The sequence below is a fragment of the Antennarius striatus genome, chromosome 4, assembly GCF_040054535.1.
Source record: "Antennarius striatus isolate MH-2024 chromosome 4, ASM4005453v1, whole genome shotgun sequence".
Lineage (NCBI taxonomy): Eukaryota > Metazoa > Chordata > Actinopteri > Lophiiformes > Antennariidae > Antennarius > Antennarius striatus.
This window is the reverse complement of record NC_090779.1, coordinates 3,169,982-3,190,655: the sequence shown is the minus strand read 5'-3', so window position 1 is coordinate 3,190,655 and position 20,674 is coordinate 3,169,982. Positions and strand designations below refer to the sequence as shown.

Genomic DNA, 20,674 nt, shown 5'->3' with positions numbered 1-20,674 from the left:
ACGGTGCCTGCAGAGAAGAGCGAGTGAAAGTGATTAGCTGGCCTTGATTTATCAACTGGTGAACCCAGGTGTCACCAGGAGACAGATCACCATGCTGCAGGTGTGACTCAGAATAGTTCCACACGATTACCAGCAGGGGTCGCCACACATGACTTTGTAGGTGCAGTCTGAAATAATTTTGGAGAAGAAACTGTAAACAGGGCGGCACGGTGACGCTGTGGGTAGTGCTGTCACCTCACAGCAAAAACGGTCTGCGTTTGATTCCTCTCTGTGCGGAGTATAAATAGTAAGACATGGTTAAGATATAAAGGTTGAGTGCATAAATATCAAAGCATACACAGGGATATTTTACATTACTATTAATCTTGATCATTGTAAATAAAAAACACAATCTTAATGCAGAAATATTAAAAGATATATACACACGTACACAAGATATTTATACACAACAGCGTGGTTCGACTTTTGCTTCCCAAATTTAGCTGAGAGAAATCTGAATTTACAGGTTTGTCGTCCAACATCTGACCAATAAAACACACGCAGGCTTAAATGTGAAGCGATTCTCTGCTTCTCCGTTTGAAGACAGATTAAGGTCATTCCCAGCCTGATCTAAAAGTCAGCTCCACGCTCGCCGTGTGGCTGCGTCGCTTGATGACGTCATTGGGTCCCCCTCTCCGCGTCCCTTTTGTTGTGCGCATGCGCACGTCAGCTCCCAGTCCGCCGTCGAGCCGAGCTACGCCGCAGAAGCAGCGGCGAACAGCAGTCGTCCTCCGCCGTCAGCCCGGACCACTCCAGGTACGTACAGCTGTTTCTGACGTCGTTGTGTGTAAATGTTGGCATCCGTTTGTTCACTGGACATTTATCTGACAGCCACCGTGGAGGAAACTCCATTTTTGTTGAGCGTTCATGCTCATCTGAGTGTCCGTTCCGTCAGAGCGGCTGGTTGATTCTCCTCTTCTGGTGATATTTTGGCCTCAGTCGTGCAGCCGACCTGTGTGGGTGTGTATCCGGGTCCGTCCCCCCACGACTGACTCCGGGTTCCCCTGGGTTGTTTGTTTTGGGGGGTTTTTTTTTAAATATGAGCGATTAAGTTTCCAGGAAACGTTTTGTGTGTTTATTCAGCGCTGCTTCCTCTCAGCTGTCCTGACGCGGACACCCCGCTGCAGTGACGACACGACGGGAGTCCACGCACCTGCTCCATTCACCTGCTCCCACCATTCACACTGAATTTACGTCAGAGTGATGACGCATGAACCGAATATCATCACGTCACATGCGCTGCGTCGCTTTTTGACAGACGCCTCTGGAGTGACTCAAGGCTGTTTATTGGGATCAGGCGTGAGCATCTTTCATGAGCAACGTGTGTTTCACTGTGAATTATACTAATTTATCTAAACTTAATAAACTGCATTCAGAAGTAGTCATTTACAGCGGGGGGGTTGCTGGTGCTTTGGAACTAATTTACTGCTGCTTTTGCTTTTGCATGTCGTGGTTTATTACGAACGTATAGTTGATGATATCCAGTTATTTGATAAATATTTGGATTATTTAATGGACTATTATTTAATGGACTATTATTTAATGGACTATTATTTAATGGACTATTATTTAATGGACTATTTAATGGACTCTAGAGCGAGGACTCTAGATGTTTGGATTGCTCATCAGATCCAAAGGATTTTTACAGGTTGTATATCTCGTACTAATGTCGTTTTTACTATTACTATTATTTTTACTGGACCACATGTGTCAAACTCAAGGCCCGGGGGCCAAATGTGGTCCACCACATTATTTTATGTGGCCCGCAAGAGCACAGAAGGTCAGTGTCTAAAAATAAATACTAGGTCAAAAATGTGCTTTGACCACAACCACATTTCCCACAATGCAGTAATCAAGCCCATTTGAACTCTGACATAAACGTTGTGAACAAAGTTAACTACTAACTTGTGTTTGATGTTATTTGTCTCTGTTCTCTTGGATAGTTTGACCCTTGATTGATGGAGTTCTGTGGGTTTAATAACCTGACAAATTAAAAGGATTTATGTTACAACAGAGAAACAAAATAACATTTTTTATTCAAGTTACAAACATTACCCAAGTTAATGTTTGTAACTTGAATAAGTAATAAATGTAGAGTTATTTAACATTAAGGAGTAGTTACGTTTATTTTACATTATATCAAGTCACATTTAGTTACAATTATAAGTTACATCTGGCCCTTTATGGACAGCCATGATGCTGATGTGGCCCTCGGTGACCTAGACTAGTGATGTTTGGAGGCCAGCCTGCTAAATAATACCAGGCTCCACTTATTAAGGCTGACGGATGAAACTTGTTCTTGGTGTTATCAGGAAGCACACATGGTGGAGAACTTCCTCCTTGCTTTTATGTCATCCATCATAAAGTCAGTCCTGGTTCTCCATGTTCTGTCCGGTTGTGTGTTGTTGTGACGCTCCGTGGCAGCGGCCTTATCTTTCTGGTTTTCTATTGAGCTTGTTTTTCATCTTCTCTTTTGGTCTTGAAAGACGAAAGAAGAGTTTGTAGTTCTATTTGTATTTGAGCGATGACCCTCCAGGGCGGGCATCTGCACTCGTGTTCTGCTGTTTTGTCTGATGGGAAAGAAACAATAGAAGGAAGTGAGGAGAAATGTTCCCGAGCCAGGAGCTGGTGTTGGTTTGAAACACACTCACCAGAGGCCCTTTGACCTCTACTGGAGCTGTGACTGAGTGCATTTAAACTTCACAGGTCCAGCATGTCCTGTGGGAACAGATCTGGTGTTGTTGTGTTTGCGGTGCAGCCTGTGGAGAGCAGATCATATCTCTCTGAGAGCACTCCCTCTCCACTGAGATCGTCCACCTGGTCTGTCGCCATCAGCCTCTTCTGCTTATCACGTCTACTGCGGAGTGTGTGATACGGCCAAACTGTGTACCCAAGCTCAGCTTTGAATTTACAGCGACAGAGATGTTTTGTTCCTTAAAAATGTGACAATAAATGAGTGATGATTCAGACAGATGGTTCAAGGCTCGTAGTGAAAATGTGGCTTTACTGCAGCTGTCAGTCAAACAAAGCTGTGCCACACAGCAGATAAAGGTTATTACTGCTCTGTAATCAGTCAGCGCCTTCTAACATTCTTCCTGTTGTGGTCCACAGCTGTTTGGTTCACAGAGAGCTCAGGCATGGAGCTTTTCTACTCACTTTTCTACTCTGAGTCCGAATAAAGACGTCGTCAGAAGTTTCGTTGACGCGACCGATCAGTTAGTTTTGGCTGATCGTTTTTTTTTCTGATCATTTGTTTCTGAAACCATCAACATCCTGTCAGACAACACAACTGTAATTACTGTCTGACAAAAAATGATTGCTGAAAAATACAAAATCTCTCCAACATAGATTAGTAACATGAGTTTATATTGTTAACTTACAGCATTTCAAATTTCTTTCACTATTATTGTGTTTGCCTTTGAACAAACCCTGTTGCTCCATCTCCTGTGTAAAAAAACTTCCCTGTTCACAAATCAATACAAAATCATCAGCCTCATTTACCCCTGAATGTTATTATGCTAAAAATCAGCAGACACTCATATGACTCATTAACCATGACATCCTACAAATAGTCTGGAATCACACTGGTGTTAGTTTGATAACTATTCAGAATCATTATTCTCTGCTGGTATTCTTCAGATGAACACCAAACAGAACCATCTGATTACACCAGAACCAGTCTTGGATGGGTTCAGGTCCCATAATGGAGAAAGACAGAAACCTCAGGTGATGAACCGGATCGCTACCAGCGTGTCAGGGATTGCTCTTTTTTTGGTCTTAATAGATAGATAGATAGATATACTTTATTTATCCCAAACTGGGAAATTTAGGGAAATTTGCTTTTTACAAAGGAAACTCAACAAAATCCAGGCTTTCAGTCATGCTGCAAACCAACAAAGTGTTGCTGTGTTTGCAGAAGTTAGAATGTTCTGGAGGCCGACATACATGTAGTCACATGCAGTCCTGCAAACAGACCGTCAGGTGAGAGGATCTTTACTGTTGATCTACTGTCGTAGCCTCAGCATTTTGTCTGTGTAATAGAAAACACTGTCTGCTCTGGGACCGGTGTAAAAACTACAATCACCTTTTCACACAAAGAGGAAGAAAACGGGTGAAGGAGAAAAGCATTCCTACCAGCTCTCTGCGCATATTTGTCAAATGTTGTTCTGGTGTTCATCAAAGTAAACAAAATACGAGCCTTGAACAATGTGCCGTCTCAGATTACACCAGGAAGCCAAAAGGTTGCTGGTCAGGGAAGTTCCCAGGAGGGTATCGGTTCTCAGCCCCACAAGGCTGAGCTGTGTTCAGGAATGACTGAGAAAGCCCTTTGGATCAGAGACTAGAGGCCTGTGAAGACGACTGTGGAAGCACCTTGATCAGGAGTTGAATTTCTTGTCTAAACGCTGCATCGGACTAGAAGGAAGTGATGAGTTGTTTTGCATTTAGAAACCAGACTGACTCGCACCGATGAGCTCAGTGGTAACGGCACGTCCCTCTCTTCCTCATCTGCAGATGCTTTTGCAGACAAGCGTGCTCGATAATGTTTATGAAGGAGGGGAGTCGAGGTTTTGAGGGGGTGTTGCATAACAGCTCTGGCATCCATGAGTGAATCACAGTAAGTGTTTCATAAACTGCAGATGCACAAGATGTCAGTGGTGTTGTGCGTCGATCCTGTCCAATGAATCACGGAAGCATTCGGTTCTTGACGTTGGGCCGGTCCCTCTGGGCGGTCGAGGTCAGCGGGAATGGGACGTCACCGTGTGATTGGACTGGAGGTGGGGGGGGGGGCTCTCGTTTCTGGTTGTGGAAGCAGATATCCTGCAGCAGTGGCAGTCTGAGTGAAGGAACACTGATTTACTGAGTCCCTCAGTGTGTGTGTGTGTGTGTGTGTGTGTGTGTGTGTGTGTGTGTGTGTGTGTGTGTGTGTGTAAATTAATAATATATATATATATAAGGGACATGCAGATGTGTGTGTATTATATAACCTCATCTTCAGAGGTCCAGATCAAGCACAGTTTGCCCCAGAACTCGGTGTGTGTGTGTGTGTGTGTGTGTGTGTGTGTGTGTGTGTGTGTGTGTGTGTGTGTGTTTGTGTGTGTGTGTGTGTGTGTGTGTGTGTGTGTGTGTGTGTGTGTGTGTGCCTCATGCTGGATGCTGGATGTTTACCGTGCAGCTCGTCGGATGAGGCTGTTGGATGGATCAGATTTCAGTTTTACTATTTGAGTTTTGGTTTCTGCATGAAATGAATGTTGATTTTTGTCTAAAAAACAATCTAGATGGAACGTTTATCATTTTCGTCAACAGTCACTTGAGATTTCACAACTTTGTGAGGCCTTTACAAGCAGTTTAAAGCCTGAATAATTCAAGGCTGACCATTTTATTACATCTCTATCACATTTTATTACGTTACATCTGTCATATTTTATTGTTGTGTTATATTGTACCACATGTTGCTTTATGACATGATATGTCATGTTTCTTTTCAACTCAAACATGATTAGACAGCTTTCAGACAATATAAACTTCAGTTTCCTCTTCAGTTCGGTGTCAGTTTGACCCTCATGATGTGAGTCCAGGACCAAACCCTGGTTTCATTACTGGGGTTCATGACAGACGATGTGCTACTGATGCTGGTTTTGTTCAGTAACGTTTGAACCTACCTCAGACCTCCCTCCAGACAGAATCATCACACTTTCAGCTACGGTCTGATCGTGCAGGTTGTCTGAAACCTTAATACAAATGTTGATCGGCATCACCAGGTCCAGAGTATCTGTGGCATCCAGATCAGGCTGTGGTCTGTGAGGTCCATCCTTTGGAGATATTATAGTCTAGTAATTTCTTGTAAGCAATGTAGCCGCAAGAGGGCACAAGCCAGTGTCTTATTGTGCTGGTCCCAAGCCCTGATAAATACAGAGGGTTGTGTCAGGAAGGGCATCCGACGTAAAACTTTTGCCAATCAATATGCGAATCGAATATATGACCTCCATACCGGATTGGTCTAGGCCCGGTTAACAACAACTACCATCGGTGCTGTTGACCTACGGGGTACCGGTGGAAATTGTACTATTTTTGGTTGATGAAGAAGCTAGAGAGGTGGAGGTTTGTCCTGGAAAGGAGAGGAATGAAGGTTAGCCGCAGTAAGACAGAGTACATGTGTGTGAATGAGAGGGACCCAAGTGGAAGAGTGAGGTTAGAGGGAGAAGAGATCAAGAAGGGGGAGGATTTTAAGTGCTTAGGGTCAACAGTCCAGAGCAATGGAGAGTATGGAAAAGAGGTGAAGAAGCGTGTCCAGGCAGGATGGAACGGGTGGAGGAAAGTGTCAGGTGTGATGTGTGATAGAAGAGTTTCAGCTAAAATGAAGGGAAAGGTGTACAAAACTGTGGTGAGACCAGCGATGTTGTTTGGTCTAGAGACAGTGTCACTGAGGAAAAGACAGGAGACAGAGCTGGAGGTAGCAGAGATGAAGATGCTGAGGTTCTCTCTGGGAGTGACCAGGATGGATAGGATCAGGAATGAGTACATCAGAGGGACAGCACATGTTAGAGGTTCTGGAGATAAAGTCAGAGAGGCCAGACTGAGATGGTTTGGACATGTCCAGAGGAGAGATAGTGAATATATTGGTAGAAGGATGCTGAGTTTTGAACTGCCAGGCAGGAGGCCTAGAGGAAGACCAAAGAGGAGGTTTATGGATGTAGTGAAAGAGGACATGAAGGAAGTTGGTGTGAGAGAAGAGGATGCAGAAGACAGGGTTAGATGGAGGCAACTGATTCGCTGTGGAGACCCCTGAAGGGAAAAGCCAAAGGGAAAAGACGAAGAATTTCTTATAAGCATTATTCATGCTGTCGGAAGTATTTGTTCTGGATCTGGGTCACCATTAAAATATATTAGATCTTTAATCGAGCCATATCCTAACCTCATCAAACATTCATTGGATACTTAAACGCTCAAAGGAAAAGTATACTAATCTATGTTAAAGATGTGCTAGCTGAGATAAATACAGCTGTACAGGACTTTACTTTGTCAGAATGAACTTCTTTAAAATGCCATATTGCTGTGGGAACTGATGCTGCACACCTTCATGCTTCATCACACTTTCGTGAGTTATTTTATTTTACATATGAGAATTTAATTTCCTCTAACTACTTCCTGACTGGTAACATGCCGCAGTCAGAGAGAAGGTAAACTCATGTCTGCTGAGGTGAGCTAGCATGGCAGCAGGAAGTGATTACTGTTGTATTTCATGAGATGCTACTTCAGGCTGGCTAACCGTAACCCATTCCCTTTTAATCCCATTATCTTTGTGCTTTCTGAAGTGAATGTAAAAGTTCTCAGTGCAAATTCTGTCCTGTCTTTGTTCACAGATGCGTTGGGTTTGTACGTTCCCCTGATGTCTGCACACTCGGGGGGTGGGAGGGTCTGCCAAATGAATACCCGCTAATCAAGTTGAAGCCTCAAGCTAGACCCACCACATTTGCTCCTGCAGAGCACACAACAGGACATCTAAAACACATCTGCAGAGCCTTATCTCCACCATGGACAACCTCATAGACTTTGACTTGCCCTCAGAGACCACCACCCTCAGTGTGGACAAACGCCAGCATCAAGGCCACACTGACATTTTTTCCCCAGAGTCAGCTTCATCCGTGGGAATCAACCAGCAGCCTCTACTGCCAGAGCCCATGGCACCAACCAAACCCACCTCTCACCACCACCGGCAGGATGACGGAGATGACAGCGATGCCACGGAGTCGGCCGATAGCGAGAACGACATGGACCCTCCCTCCCACAAGTGGGAGCTGAGAAGGTCGTCGTCTTCCTCTGCTTACAGTGGAGAGGATGCTGATGCTGAGACGATGGAGAGGAGGCAGTTCATGAAGGCTTATGTGGAGAAGGTGTTTCACGGAAAGTAAGGGTCTTCCTGTTGTGTGAGGTCACACATAGACAGCGTGTTGGTCTGTGAAGCAGCTACCACACCTCGCTCCTTACTACATCCCGCGAAGCGGTGATGTACTCCATCCAGCTTCAAAGCAGTGATTTATTGTAATTGTCAGCGTTTGTGTGTTCGTCCATCCGTTAGTCCACCAAATATCTCCACAACCGTTGCAGATAGAAAGGTGAACCAAAAAGCACATGACTCAGGCAGCAAAGGGATGAAAATGAGATCATGACCTTGACCTTGAGAAAACTAGGTCACGGTCAATTTTCAACTTTTGTACACTCAGGAACCGGACGAGATAGAAAGACGAGGGAGAAGGCCAGTGTAAGACCATAGATCAAAGCTGGTGCTTTTTACTACCTATGCACTAGCTTTGACCATAGATCAAAGCTAGTGATTAGCTTTAACCTACCCTGAAATGTCAAAGCTAATCACTTGCACTCAACTTTTGTTCACTCAGGAACCAGATGAGATAGAAAGACGAGGGAGACCACCAGTCTGAGTAAGACCATAGATCAAAGCACTAGCTTTGATCTATGGTCTGCGATATTTTCTATCCTGAGATACAGTATTTTTGCACATATCTCAGGCATCGGATAAGATAGAAAGACGAAACAAAAGGCGTTATATTCTGGGAAGCAAGGGGATGAAAATTAGATCACAACCATGACCTTGAAAAAATAGGTCTTTGGGCAAATTTTCAATTTTATATCTTTTTAGGTACACATCTCTGAAACCTGATGAGATATAATCACAGAACAAAAAGCAACATTCTCGGGAAGCCAGAAGCACAAAAATGTGTAGGTCAGGGTAAAATTTTGAATTCAGGGGTGTCGCGGGATGGTGCATTCTCTGACTGCCTTGTTCTACATGTAAGCAGCATCTTGCTGTCATGCACCCAATAATACAATGAAAACACACTCACTGCATTCCCAAATGGAGTCGATGGCATTAGTAGCTCATTTCGAGATCCTGTGTGATGTTTTGAAATAACTTTAGTATCTCCTAGAACTGGATGGTCGTCGTTCACCTAAACCATTTCACCATCCAGCGTGATCACAGACGGTTTTTATCACACGCATGATGTGACTCTGGGTGGTGTGGCTGTGATGCGGTTTGTTGTTGTTGTGTTTGAGTTTTTGACTGATGTTTTCTGCTGCTTCAGACTTTATTCTGTTCTATTTTTGTCACCCAGACGTAGATTAGATATTCACCCACTAACAGATTGTCACAACTCACCAGCAGAGGCCGGTTCCAGGCAGCAGCCTGATGGACGCGTGACAGCTGTCAAAAAAATCAAGTGTCAGCAGGGAGGGAGGTTAGATTAGAATTTGGTTGTTGTCCAAAAACACATTTTGCCCATAACTTAAGAATGAATGTGCTCAGTTTGACCAATTGCACAAAGCTTGAGGTGATTTTGTGAGTCTATGTGTGATGTAACCTGACTTAATGTCTGTTGGAGTTCTGTTTTATTGTCGCCTACTGAAGGTTCTCAATGTTGTATTCTCAGTGAACCAGTCATGCTTTCAGTCCGTAAATAACCAACATCAGCTGTGCAGTCACGGTTATTTCTCAGACTTGTAAGTGAATTCTCTGATGATTTTTTTCTGACCTTGTTTTCCAAGGGAGGACTTTGACCAGGAGGAGAAGGCTCGCTTTGGAGAGCTGTGCAGCGGAGAAAATGGCAAAGGCAGAGAATGGTTCGCCAAATACGTCAGTGCACAGGTGAATAGAGAGACCTGATGCCACACGTGGCCTTCAAGGTAGACGTAGTAATCCCAATGCACTTGTTGGAACCCTCAACACACCAAACAAACACAGTCAGCTTCCTTCTCCAAACGAATCTGACGTGGTCACCGCAGGAAGTTTTCTGCACACCAAGCTACACACCATACGTGACCTCATGAGATATGTGTGACATTAATGAATACAAAAGTCACACATCGGAACACAAAGTATTTAAAATACAGGCAAATCAGATTGTCCAACATTTATGTGATAGAAGTAGTGAAATTCTTAATAAATTATAAAGGATTTTGATTTGTGTAAAATATTTTTTTTATTATTTTGGATAGAGGTTTTTCAGTACTTGAAGAAAGGCTCAAGACAGTTTTACGTGGCTGTATTTTATTTTTATTTTAAGTTCTATTTATTTTTCATGACAAAACACCTGTATGGTGACTGGACTCACTGAAGTGTGTGTGTGCGTGCACATGTGTGTGTGTGTTTTGCAGCCGCCATATCCTATCAGGTTAATAACAGATGGTGAGATTGTGTTGATGTGTTGTCGTGATGTTCTTTTGCTCTTCTCTGTTCTCAGCGCTGCCATTCTAAATGTGTGAGTGAAGCCACCTTCTACAGACTGGTGCAGTCCTTTGCTGTCGTCCTGTTTGAGTGAGTGCGTGTCGCTCACCTGTTGGAGAACGACACATTAAAACTGCAAACAATACGGCTGATTGTAGTATTACTGGTATTTTTATTGTCAGCTCTTCCCATGAAAAGTCATTCCGACTTTTATCTAGTCTGAGATATTAACCCATTCAGTGCTGCTGAAGATGTGACCTTTTTAATCAGGATACTTTCTTTTCTGACACCTCCACCAACAACATTGTCGTCCCTGTGGTGTGTCAGCTGATCTGACAGGAAGGAGACGGCACCGGGTTCTAGTTGGAATCGGGCCCACCTCTAAGGATGTTCACAGCATAAACTAATTCACCCAGACAGAGACCAGGTCGCTGGTACTTTCATCAAAAAATTTAAAAAAAGAAAGCCAGGGCAGCTGAAAGGTACCGTTTTTAAAAGTTGTTAAACATAAGGCTTTCTCTTTTATTTTATTGGGGCTATTTTTTACGCATTGGATATTATTAATCAGTGGTGTGATCGGACCTAAATATGTGTATCAGTGTAAGTCCAGCCTCCACGCTGTCTGCTGTAATGGATTTAATGGATCAGATCCTGCTCTGACATGTTCTTTTCATGGGATTTCTTGACAATTAAAAATTACCAGTAGAGATAGATTATCCATTATCCACTTACTAGTTTGGTAAATGTTCAGTAAATTCCCTGAATTGTGTGTGTGATGGTGAATGTGTTCACAGGTGTTACCAGATGGACGACTACAGCCCAGCTAAAAACCTCATGACCATGTGCTTCACGTACTACCACACCGGTAAGGCCTGAGTCGCGGTCCGTGTTGGGTTCACGCACGTCGCTCATGTGCAGCCGCTTTAGCATCAACACACTGTGGTGTTGGGTTTAGAGACGAGCCAGCTGGGACTGTTTTGCTAACGTGGCTTTGACTGTGGCTTCTCTTGCAGCGACACCACAAACACATGCAACGACCTGCTTGGCGTGCATGACGGTACTGTTTGTGCTTTTGCAAGCAGGAGGCATTGAGTCATTAGTCTAGCGCTGTGACGCAGCACATTGCACCAACATCTTCCTACTTTCAGGTCTGCTGAAAGTTGTTCTTACTCAGAAAGTAGGCTGCATCCACCGACTGTGGAAAGACTAGACACAGTCTTCACACAAAGAACTGCAGATATCGCTTCGATCCATCGACCATCTGTCTGTTGATCCGTCTGTTTAGACCACATGTGTCAAACTCAAGGCCCGGGGGGCCAAATGTGGCCCGTCACATCATTTTATGTGGCCCACGGGCTGCATGTAAGGTCAAAAGTGTGCTTTGACCAAAAACATCATTTCCCACAATGCAGCAAGTAAGCCCATTTTAACTTTGACAAAAAGGTTTTGAACAAAGTTAATGTCCTAACTTGTGTTTGGTGTTATTTTTTCTTTGTTCTCTTGGATATTTTGATCCTTGATTGATGGAGTTCTGTGGGTTTAATAACCTGACAAATTAAAAGAATTTAAGAAAACATATTTTTTTCTGTGAAACTAATGTTTGTAACTTGAATAGGTGATAAATTCAGAGTAAGTTATCATAAAAGAGTAGCTACATTTATTTTACATTTATTTTACATTACACTGAGTTACATTTACTTACGTTTATTAGTTACACATGGCCCTTTGAGGACAGCCGTTATGCTGATGTGGTTTGCATGATACTAATGGGTCAGTTTTCAGACACAATGATATTGGTGCTGCCTGAACAAAAAGACGTCCGTCACCTGACCAGCTCATGCTCTGTGTTCTGTTCTGCTGCCTCAGACCTCACTGAACCACCGTCTCAGGCAGACATGCATGAGAACTAATTTATCTGGTGGACTTTCCAGTTTTGGTTAAAACGCACTCATTTCTGTCCCGCCTCCACATGTTCAGGAAAGTGCCAGCCGTCGCCCTCAGAGCTGCTGGATCGTGGTGGCCCTCCAGCTGGCCTGGACTCGTACGTCAACAAGGCTAACTCCTGGCTGTCTGGGAAGAAGGACGCCGCCGAGCGCCTCCTTAAAAACACATCCAAGTCTGATGTCAAAGGCTTCTTTGGAGGCCTTGAGAGCAAGCTTAGGAGCTCCATGGGCCCCAGGACCGAGTGAGTTCTTCCATCTTCTTCTCTGAATTCTTATTTTCAGCGTAGTTTTGGAATGTTTTCATTATTTACTCTTTTGTCCCTGCATTCACATGTCCAGGGAGGGAGAAGGCCCGTTTGAGACGAAGCCCATATCACCAGGTAACGTCTTCCAAACATAAGCATTCCATGAAGCGTGTCTCTTTTTTTTTGTTGTCAACTTTTAAAGCATTTTCTGCAGCAGATTGTTGCACTGTGTCAGTCTCCATTTCAGTTGTCATAAACTACACTGTAAAATAAAATATGCTGACTTAGCTTAAAAAATTTAAGCAAACTCATTGCCTTAAATGACTTAAGCTAAGTCAATTAAAAATAGTTGAGCAACCTTAACTTGGTCATTTTCAGTGGCCAATACTTAAAACCGTTAAGCTATGCAACTGAAAATTTTTTAAGCAACCTTAACTTGGTCATTTTAAGTGACCAATACTTAAAACTTTTAAACTCATGCAACTTAACAAATTTTAAGCCCTGTTGACTTAAAATAATCTAAGTCCATTTTAAGTTAACTTAGCTTAGTTCTTTTAAGGCAATGAGTTTTGCATACATTTTTAAAGTTATCCCAGCCTGTGTTCAACCCTTTACCTATATGGCCTCGCTAGCTTCCAAGTGTGGGTGTAGATGCTAACACCTATCCTTGCCCTCCAGTGTCTGATGCTGCTGAAGAAAAGAAAGCAGAGAAGGTGTACCTGTACACACACCTGAAGCAGCAGCCCATCTGGTAGGTGGAGCCCTGAGGAAAAATGTCACTTCATTCATCCATTCATTCATTCATCCATCCATGTTCGTTAACCGCTCCTTCAACTGGTGTGGGTCGAGGGTTGCTGGAGCCTATCCCAGTGGACTTGGGGCGAGAAGCAGGGTAAACTCCAAGCTCAACGCCAGTGGTTGGAGGCAGAAGATGTAGCTGAACTCACAACTGATCTCTGTATCACTAACAGTTCTTGGGAAGGCGTGTTGAAGTCATGTACAGTACTTGACCTCACTTCAAACACTCTGTGAAGATCTTCTCTTTTTATTTGTCTAGACAAATAAAACAGCTGTTGACACATGCTTAAAACGTTTTGACGCGGTGGGACATGAGAACGAGTTCCTCAGTTAGAGCAGTAGTTAGGAACCTGTTTTGGATGGTGACCCCTGAGCCGCTTTCTGTCTTTGTGAAAATGATTTTCACAGGAGTAAACATAGAATTACATCAAAGTAAGTGTTTAATAAAAAGGTGTTTTTCTTTTCTTTTGCACATCTTCAAGTCATGCTCCTCACCACATCTTTGCTTATCTGGTATCCTTACAACCAAACTTTGTAGTATGAGTCACATGGAAGCCTAGCAACCACGTGTTCTTCATCCTTTCTCTCTCTCAGGCACACGCTACGATTCTGGAATGCTGCGTTCTTTGACGCCGTTCATTGTGAAAGGACGAAAAGATCACCAACAACGAGGTGAGTCGTTTCTATGGGCTGTTGTTCTGTTTGTGTTTCCATATCTGTCTGAGGATGCCAAGATATAAACTAGATCATGCGGGACGATCTGCTGTGTCAGTGCTGTTCACTCTACATACAGAACTACTGCAGGTTCCTGATGCCCAACCTCTTCTTTTCTCTACTCTGCTCTCCTCACACTGTTATTGTTCTTCTTTGTGCATGTTGACCTTTAACCCTTTATCTCCCTGTGACTTTGCTGCCCGGCAGAGGAACACAGGATGAAGAGAAAGATGAGAGGTCTGTCCTTCTATTTGTCCACAGCCCCTAAAACAATGTGACAAAATAAAGGGAAAAGCCACATTTTCCCTTTTTGTTTTTCCCTCCATATTTTCATAAGCATTAATATTTTAAAAAAGACATTGCTGCAAAAACTGAGCCTTTTCAGAAGAAAACAGCGTTCAGATTTAAAGATATATTTATTACCAGGGTAGCATGTTAACTATGACGACCAGCGTAGTTACCATCAATCAAACGATCAAACACGTTTCACTTCCTGCTGATGGTCACCTCTGTGGTGCCGTTCTCTCCTGGCCTGAATGCAGCACCACAATAATCACAGGTATCAGAAGCGTTTAGGTCTGATATGTTGAGCTGTGTGTACACACCGTACTGCTAACGTCTAATACCAGAACAAGACATGCACAAAGAAGGGTCATGTTAAGGACTTAAAGCATGGATGTAAACACAGGGACTCTAATATTATTCAGCAAATCTAGTTTACAAATGTTTTCATCAGCATAAAATATGTTAAATACTCTGATTAGATTTAAAGGCCATTATAAGAACCTTTACTTATTTTTGAAATGAGTTCAATCACATTATGTGACCCATTGGTGAATAACACACATAGAACGGTGTAAGTGGATTACCGTTATTATAATTTACTCAATGTGTAATAATTTTGTGTTGTGGAGTATATTCCAGAATAGTTGCCCAGCTTTAGGATCAGTCACTGGGTTTCTTTGCTCTTTCACCTCTTCATTCAGCTCGTTTCGGCATGCTGCATTGGATGTGTTCAAGCTGATGTGGTTGACAGGCTTGTCTGTGATGGATGGTGCTTTAAACCAGAGCAGGACACAGACGCTTGCATGTTGTCACCATCTCCTAGCATGTTCCTGTTTTTTCTTCATTAACTACTGAGGGGAAAGAATACTTCATCTAAATTTTTATAACGCATATAATATATCTGTTTAGTCCTATGTTTTCATTTCTTTCTTCTTTGTAGTGGTATGTGTAAATATGTTTTTTCTGAAATAGCTGTCTGCTGGAGCTTGACATGAGGATAATGACAGAAACCATTTATCTCCACTACTACACTGTGATGGTTTGGTTTCCATAGAGGCGTTCTAGCTTCATGTTAAAAGTGGAGAACCAGGAAGGCACAGAAAATCTGATAAAATAAAATAGATTCTTTACCAATCAAATCCACCAAGCTCGGTGATCTATTAGTTATTTTAAAGGTTGCTGGATAAGCTAAGGATGCTGGTTAATACGGTCTTCTTTATGATGTCATCAAGTCACAGTTGCAAACTGCATGTAGCTTAAGAAAAGCAACAAGCAGCACACACATGGTCTAACCTCGTCTTAATATAGACTCCAGCATGAAATTGCTAAACTCGTCCACCAGGGGGCAGCACTTTGATCACATCACACCTGCCCTCAGGAGCACCTTCGGATAGAATGACAGTAACACTGCAGCATCCAGCACAGCAGCTCCTCCTCAGTTTACTTTGGTGGTGTGGGTGAAGTAAAGCATGGAGATTTTCCATGTCACTAAATGTTTGTTTTGTAGTAAACACACAATCCATGTCTATACTTTTATGCTAACCATGTTTTTTTTACTTTTGCTGATGGCTGGTTAGTTTACCATTCGGTGTGTTTTGTGTGGGATGGAGTCTCTTTAAATGACAGGGCAGTGTCACGGATGGATGTCCAGGTGGACTATAGAGATACTGTTCACTAAGAATCCCCCACATGATGGCAAAATTAAAAACTGCATTGTTGAAGTGTGTGGAAACCCAGTCCAGGCACCACAATAAAATGTTGGCATTGCACATTTCTGCACACACAGACTCATGGAGACATTTTATCATCCATCCAAAGTAGATTCCATTAGATTTTAAAGGTACTGTTCCTCATCATCTGGCTCCAGGATTCATTATGAGGAAAGTACTTCTGAGTCTGACAGTAGATGCAGGTATTTTTGGAAGGACAAACGTGATCTTTTCCCAACCTCGGTCTGTCGTAAACAAGACTTTTAACAAAAAACACCGAATGAAAAACTCAGCACAATGATTTTGCAGAAACATTCACTGCCAACATTCATTCTTGCAACTGGGATGAGAATCCATTGTTGTTTGTGTATCGCTGCCAAGTCAGCAGAAAGTTGAAGGGTAATATTTGATGACACCCATCCCTGGTCTGTGTCTGTGGAGACGCTGAAGGTCAGATAGAGGCTGTGGGAATGAAGCCTGACTCTGGCTGTCTCTGTGCTGCAGGGAGAAGTGGTGTCACATGACCCAGGAGGAGAGAGACGACAGCTCCAAAATCGATGAGAACATCGCCTTTGGCCAGCTGGGGTAAGGAAGCCTGGAGTCCTAACATAGCTGTTAGGACTCTATATGGAGAACCTCTAGTTAGTCCTACACTGGGACCAGGACCCAGCTCCCACTGATCACTAGATCGAATGCTGAAGCATAATATTCATCAGCGGTATAAACAAACATAACCATAATACTTTTACTACGGCTGCTTGACTGCTGCTGTTTCAACCGGATTAAAACTTTGATTATTCTTGTGGCAGTTTATGAAGGAAGTCAGCTAAAAATTTATGAAGCAGCTCCATTCATTGTAAAAGTGCATCTTCATCATCATCATGACTATAAAATACCACATGACTCATCTGTATTCTCCAGATCAGCTCTGCTCTTTAACATACATTCTCCTCCATACAAAGAATGTGTTGTAGAACTAGTACACACGCGGTGTTTCTGCCATAATTCCCTTTTGCACTGAGACGGTTTGTGTGTTTTCAGGACTTTTACTCACAACATGTTGGCGTTTGGCCTCAGTAAGAAGCTCTGCAATGACTTCCTGAAGAAGCAGGCTATCATTGGGAACCTAAATGAAGGTAAAGAGCTGAAGAAGTAACCTAACCTAACACACTACAGCAGTATCTGTGCTCAGCCCCTTTTTATTTGTGGTCTTTTAGATGTTAAGTATTTTTTTAAACCGTTTCTATAGACGGGAGTCTCTCCTTCCGACAGAGAATGAAATGGACAGTGGTTTTCATCAGACAGTAGAGTCTGCATAGTGTCAGAACATCGGTCTGGATGCGATACCTGCATGGAGATAAACTTTGTTAATAACAATGAAAGGTTATTAACAGTTATCAACACAGAATCTGATGGACATGAGCTCCAGTGGTTCCTCCTCTCCTGTGTTGTTAGAATAATTCTGCTACTCAGCATTTAAAACATTACAGTGTGCATTTTTAAAAGGGCAGATGCACAAGGACAGATGGCGAATGTGCAAAATTCACCTCAATCTTAAGCTTTGGTGAGACAGACGGGTCTGTTTTGAGGTTTTAGTAACCATAGTAACATATCTCCACTATGGCCAAGTAGCATCGAACTGCAGCATTAATATCCAATGTCCACCGGTTAGTCTTTGTTATGTTGAATAAATAGCACAGAACAGTCATGTGTATTTGAAATTTATCTCTACATGTAGAGAAAAGAGGTTGATTGATTGATTGATTGATTGATTAAACTTATTAATTTGAGTTTTCATGAAAAATCTTTTTTTTTTATCTGAGATAATTTCGTTGTTAATTCAGGAAAACAAGACCAGTGGATTGCCCTCCCCTCTCTAGAACTGCTGTAGGTATTTTCGTGTCACATGACAGGAACCCTGATGGTTTAAAGCCTCTGTGTGTGTCTGTTTTTTCCCACCTGTGCAGAGCAGTACAAGCTGCTGACTGACCACATAGAAAAAATGGCAGCAGAGTGAGTTTGAGGACAACAGGCTGGATTTCAGTCTCTCCACATGAAGACTGACACCAAACACACACACACACCACCAGTGTGTATTCATCTCAGTGTCCCAGTGAGCAGCTCTCCATGTGACTGATGTTGTGTTTGTGTGGAACCACATACCTGGCTGTACTGAACTGTGCCACAATCAAGCGACCCCGTTCATCCAATGTGGATTTCCTGTCCTGAGCAATAATACCGCATCAGCTGGTGCTTCCTTCCACATTTAACGTGTGTGTTTGCTTCCTACTTTAAAGGCCGTAACCATAACGTGAAGAGAAGCCATGATGTTTCTGGACTCCACCATACAATTCTCTGACTCTAATTATCATTTCTGACAGCACCAGGGATCACACTGTCCCGTCTCATTTTACATGACGTCTACATGCGATTCAAACCAGAGCTGGATATAACGGTAAATGGCAATAAGAACTTATAGTGCTTTAAACATCTGTTCTGGGGTGTCGGATGTGTTTTCTTTAGCACTGAGCTATCACCATACCAACAGCTGTACTATAGGTAACGTGTATAACGTTAAATGTTTTCAGAGGGACACACTAAGACAAAAAAACGTGTGTTTATACCAAACATTAGCATAGCCAAACGCCTGGGCACTGTTAGACAGTATCCATCCTCTTACCAGTTAGTTAACAAACTAATTAACTTGAGGAACTCGAGGCAAGAGAGAAAGCAGAAAAGTCTTCCACCCAAACAGTTACTCACATAATTGTTGTTGCCTATTTCACTCGTCTTTTTATCACTTTCACCATGACACACAGGCCCAATATACTGTAGTGCTGGAATACCTTTTTTAAAGTAGACGTTACATTATACCTTCATCCAAAGTGCCTTCCATGACAGTCATTATCCTGATTTATATCTCACTTATTTGTCTTTATCCTTCGAGCACTAATGTCAAACCTGCAGAGATCATTCCTGCTCTCGTTCCCCGATCGATGAACAACGTATGCATGCAAACCAAACCCACGGTGTGGTTGTCTTGTGTGTTTAGTAGTGGCTGTAGATGTTAGCTTACTTCTGTTTGGTGGTGCTGTGACACCAGCACCAGAGCAGAACACCGTTCCATCACACACACACACACACACACACACACACACACACACACACACACACACACACACACACACACACACACACACACACACACACACACACACACACACACACACACACACACACACACACTTCCTCCTGCTGCATGTGCATGTGTTAATCTACCTAGCATGTGCAAACAGCATGAAGCAAATGTCAAGTGATCAACTGTGAATGATTGTACCCTGACTGTATTCCTTCATCCCACCCCCTAGGGGGCAGTGTTGTATCTTTGAAGCCCTGCTCCAACACAAATCCCTCAAACCAAAAAGGAAAAAAAAAGTTTTGCTGTTTGAACCGTTTATCTGTGTGTACTTTTAAATAATGAAATGTGGTTATCCACCTTTGTTGCACCTTCTGGCAAGTTGTATCCCCATATATAATGATAACCTGTTTCAACTTGTTGTGTTGATGAAGCCATTTTGTAAAAACGAACTGTTTGTATGTTGTGAGCATTGGTCATGTGATGCTGTTTGTGAACTCTGGGTATTTTTGATTGTAAATCTATTAGCAATATAGAAGCAATAGATGTGATGATGCATTGTGAACCTTTGGTGAGATACATAAATGTTGAACTGTAGACAGGACCCTGAAGTGCCCCCATACCCCCCACCTCAGTCCGACGTGGACTCTGAGTGTTAAAGTGCTGTGCAATAATCTGATGTAAATACAATCACCCCTTCACGGCTACACGCAGTATAATTCTACACTTCATCCAGGAAGCAGTGCAGGTCTCTGTTAACGTCTTGGTTCTTATTATAATAAGTGTTGATGTTCCATTGAATGCTTTTATATTTACTCAAACAGCCGTTGCATGTTGTCTCTCTGTTGTAAAATGTCGACAGCAGATTCTTTTTTTGTTGCTTGTAACCACAAAGATTTCTGCTTCTACATCTACTATGCCAAATTTAGCATTAAAGTAGTCCCCAAATCTATATGTGCTGAGTTGCTGATATTTTTGGAATTTCATACCATGAAGATGATGACGATGATGATAACTTTATTTATTCAACTTGAAGACAAAGTTCTGAAACAGACACCTGATTGGTATTGTTCAAAGTGGGAAAAATCAATGAAAGTACTTGTAGCTGACTTTAGAATGGATTTGTTCACCACCAGGATAAAACACTGTCAGCAGCTGGACTGAACTAAGCAAACAGATGAAATCCTTCCTCTGGGTAGATGTTAAATCTTGGTGAAAACTAATCATAACCAAATCACCAGTAGAACTTTGTTGAATACAAATGTTCTCTTGTTCAGTCTACCTGTTCAGGACACCTGATCGTAAGCAGCCCTTCGTTTTGAAAATGTTGTGCTAATTGCAGACTCACAACATCCTGAGCCTTCAGCTCTTAAGCAGTCGTCTGGAGGGGGGGGTGGTTCTGTAATATATGTTAAAGTGAATCTCAGATGGACTTTATATCCTGAGCCAGTTTTGGGCTGGGAGGCTTCACCACCTCCCTGTCCTGATGAAACAGCACAATTCCCCTCACAAGGTTTGATTTTTGCCTCTTGCCGGCTGGTTTGATTGACGTTTGCATCTACATA

At 42.7% G+C, this 20,674-nt stretch overlaps 1 protein-coding gene across 1 annotated transcript; it reads left to right on the top strand.

The window, feature by feature from the left end:
• The first annotated feature begins 29 nt into the window (after positions 1-29).
• Positions 30-20,063, top strand: kiaa0513 (KIAA0513 ortholog). Its single transcript, XM_068312172.1, has 12 exons — positions 30-795; positions 7,401-7,945; positions 9,601-9,700; positions 10,296-10,369; positions 11,074-11,144; positions 12,257-12,464; positions 12,562-12,602; positions 13,146-13,218; positions 13,860-13,937; positions 16,478-16,558; positions 17,015-17,109; positions 17,941-20,063. The coding sequence occupies exons 2-12, from the start codon at positions 7,572-7,574 to the stop codon at positions 17,988-17,990; spliced, it is 1,245 nt and encodes a 414-aa protein (XP_068168273.1). The 5' UTR covers positions 30-795; positions 7,401-7,571; the 3' UTR covers positions 17,991-20,063.
• The last annotated feature ends 611 nt before the right edge of the window (positions 20,064-20,674 follow it).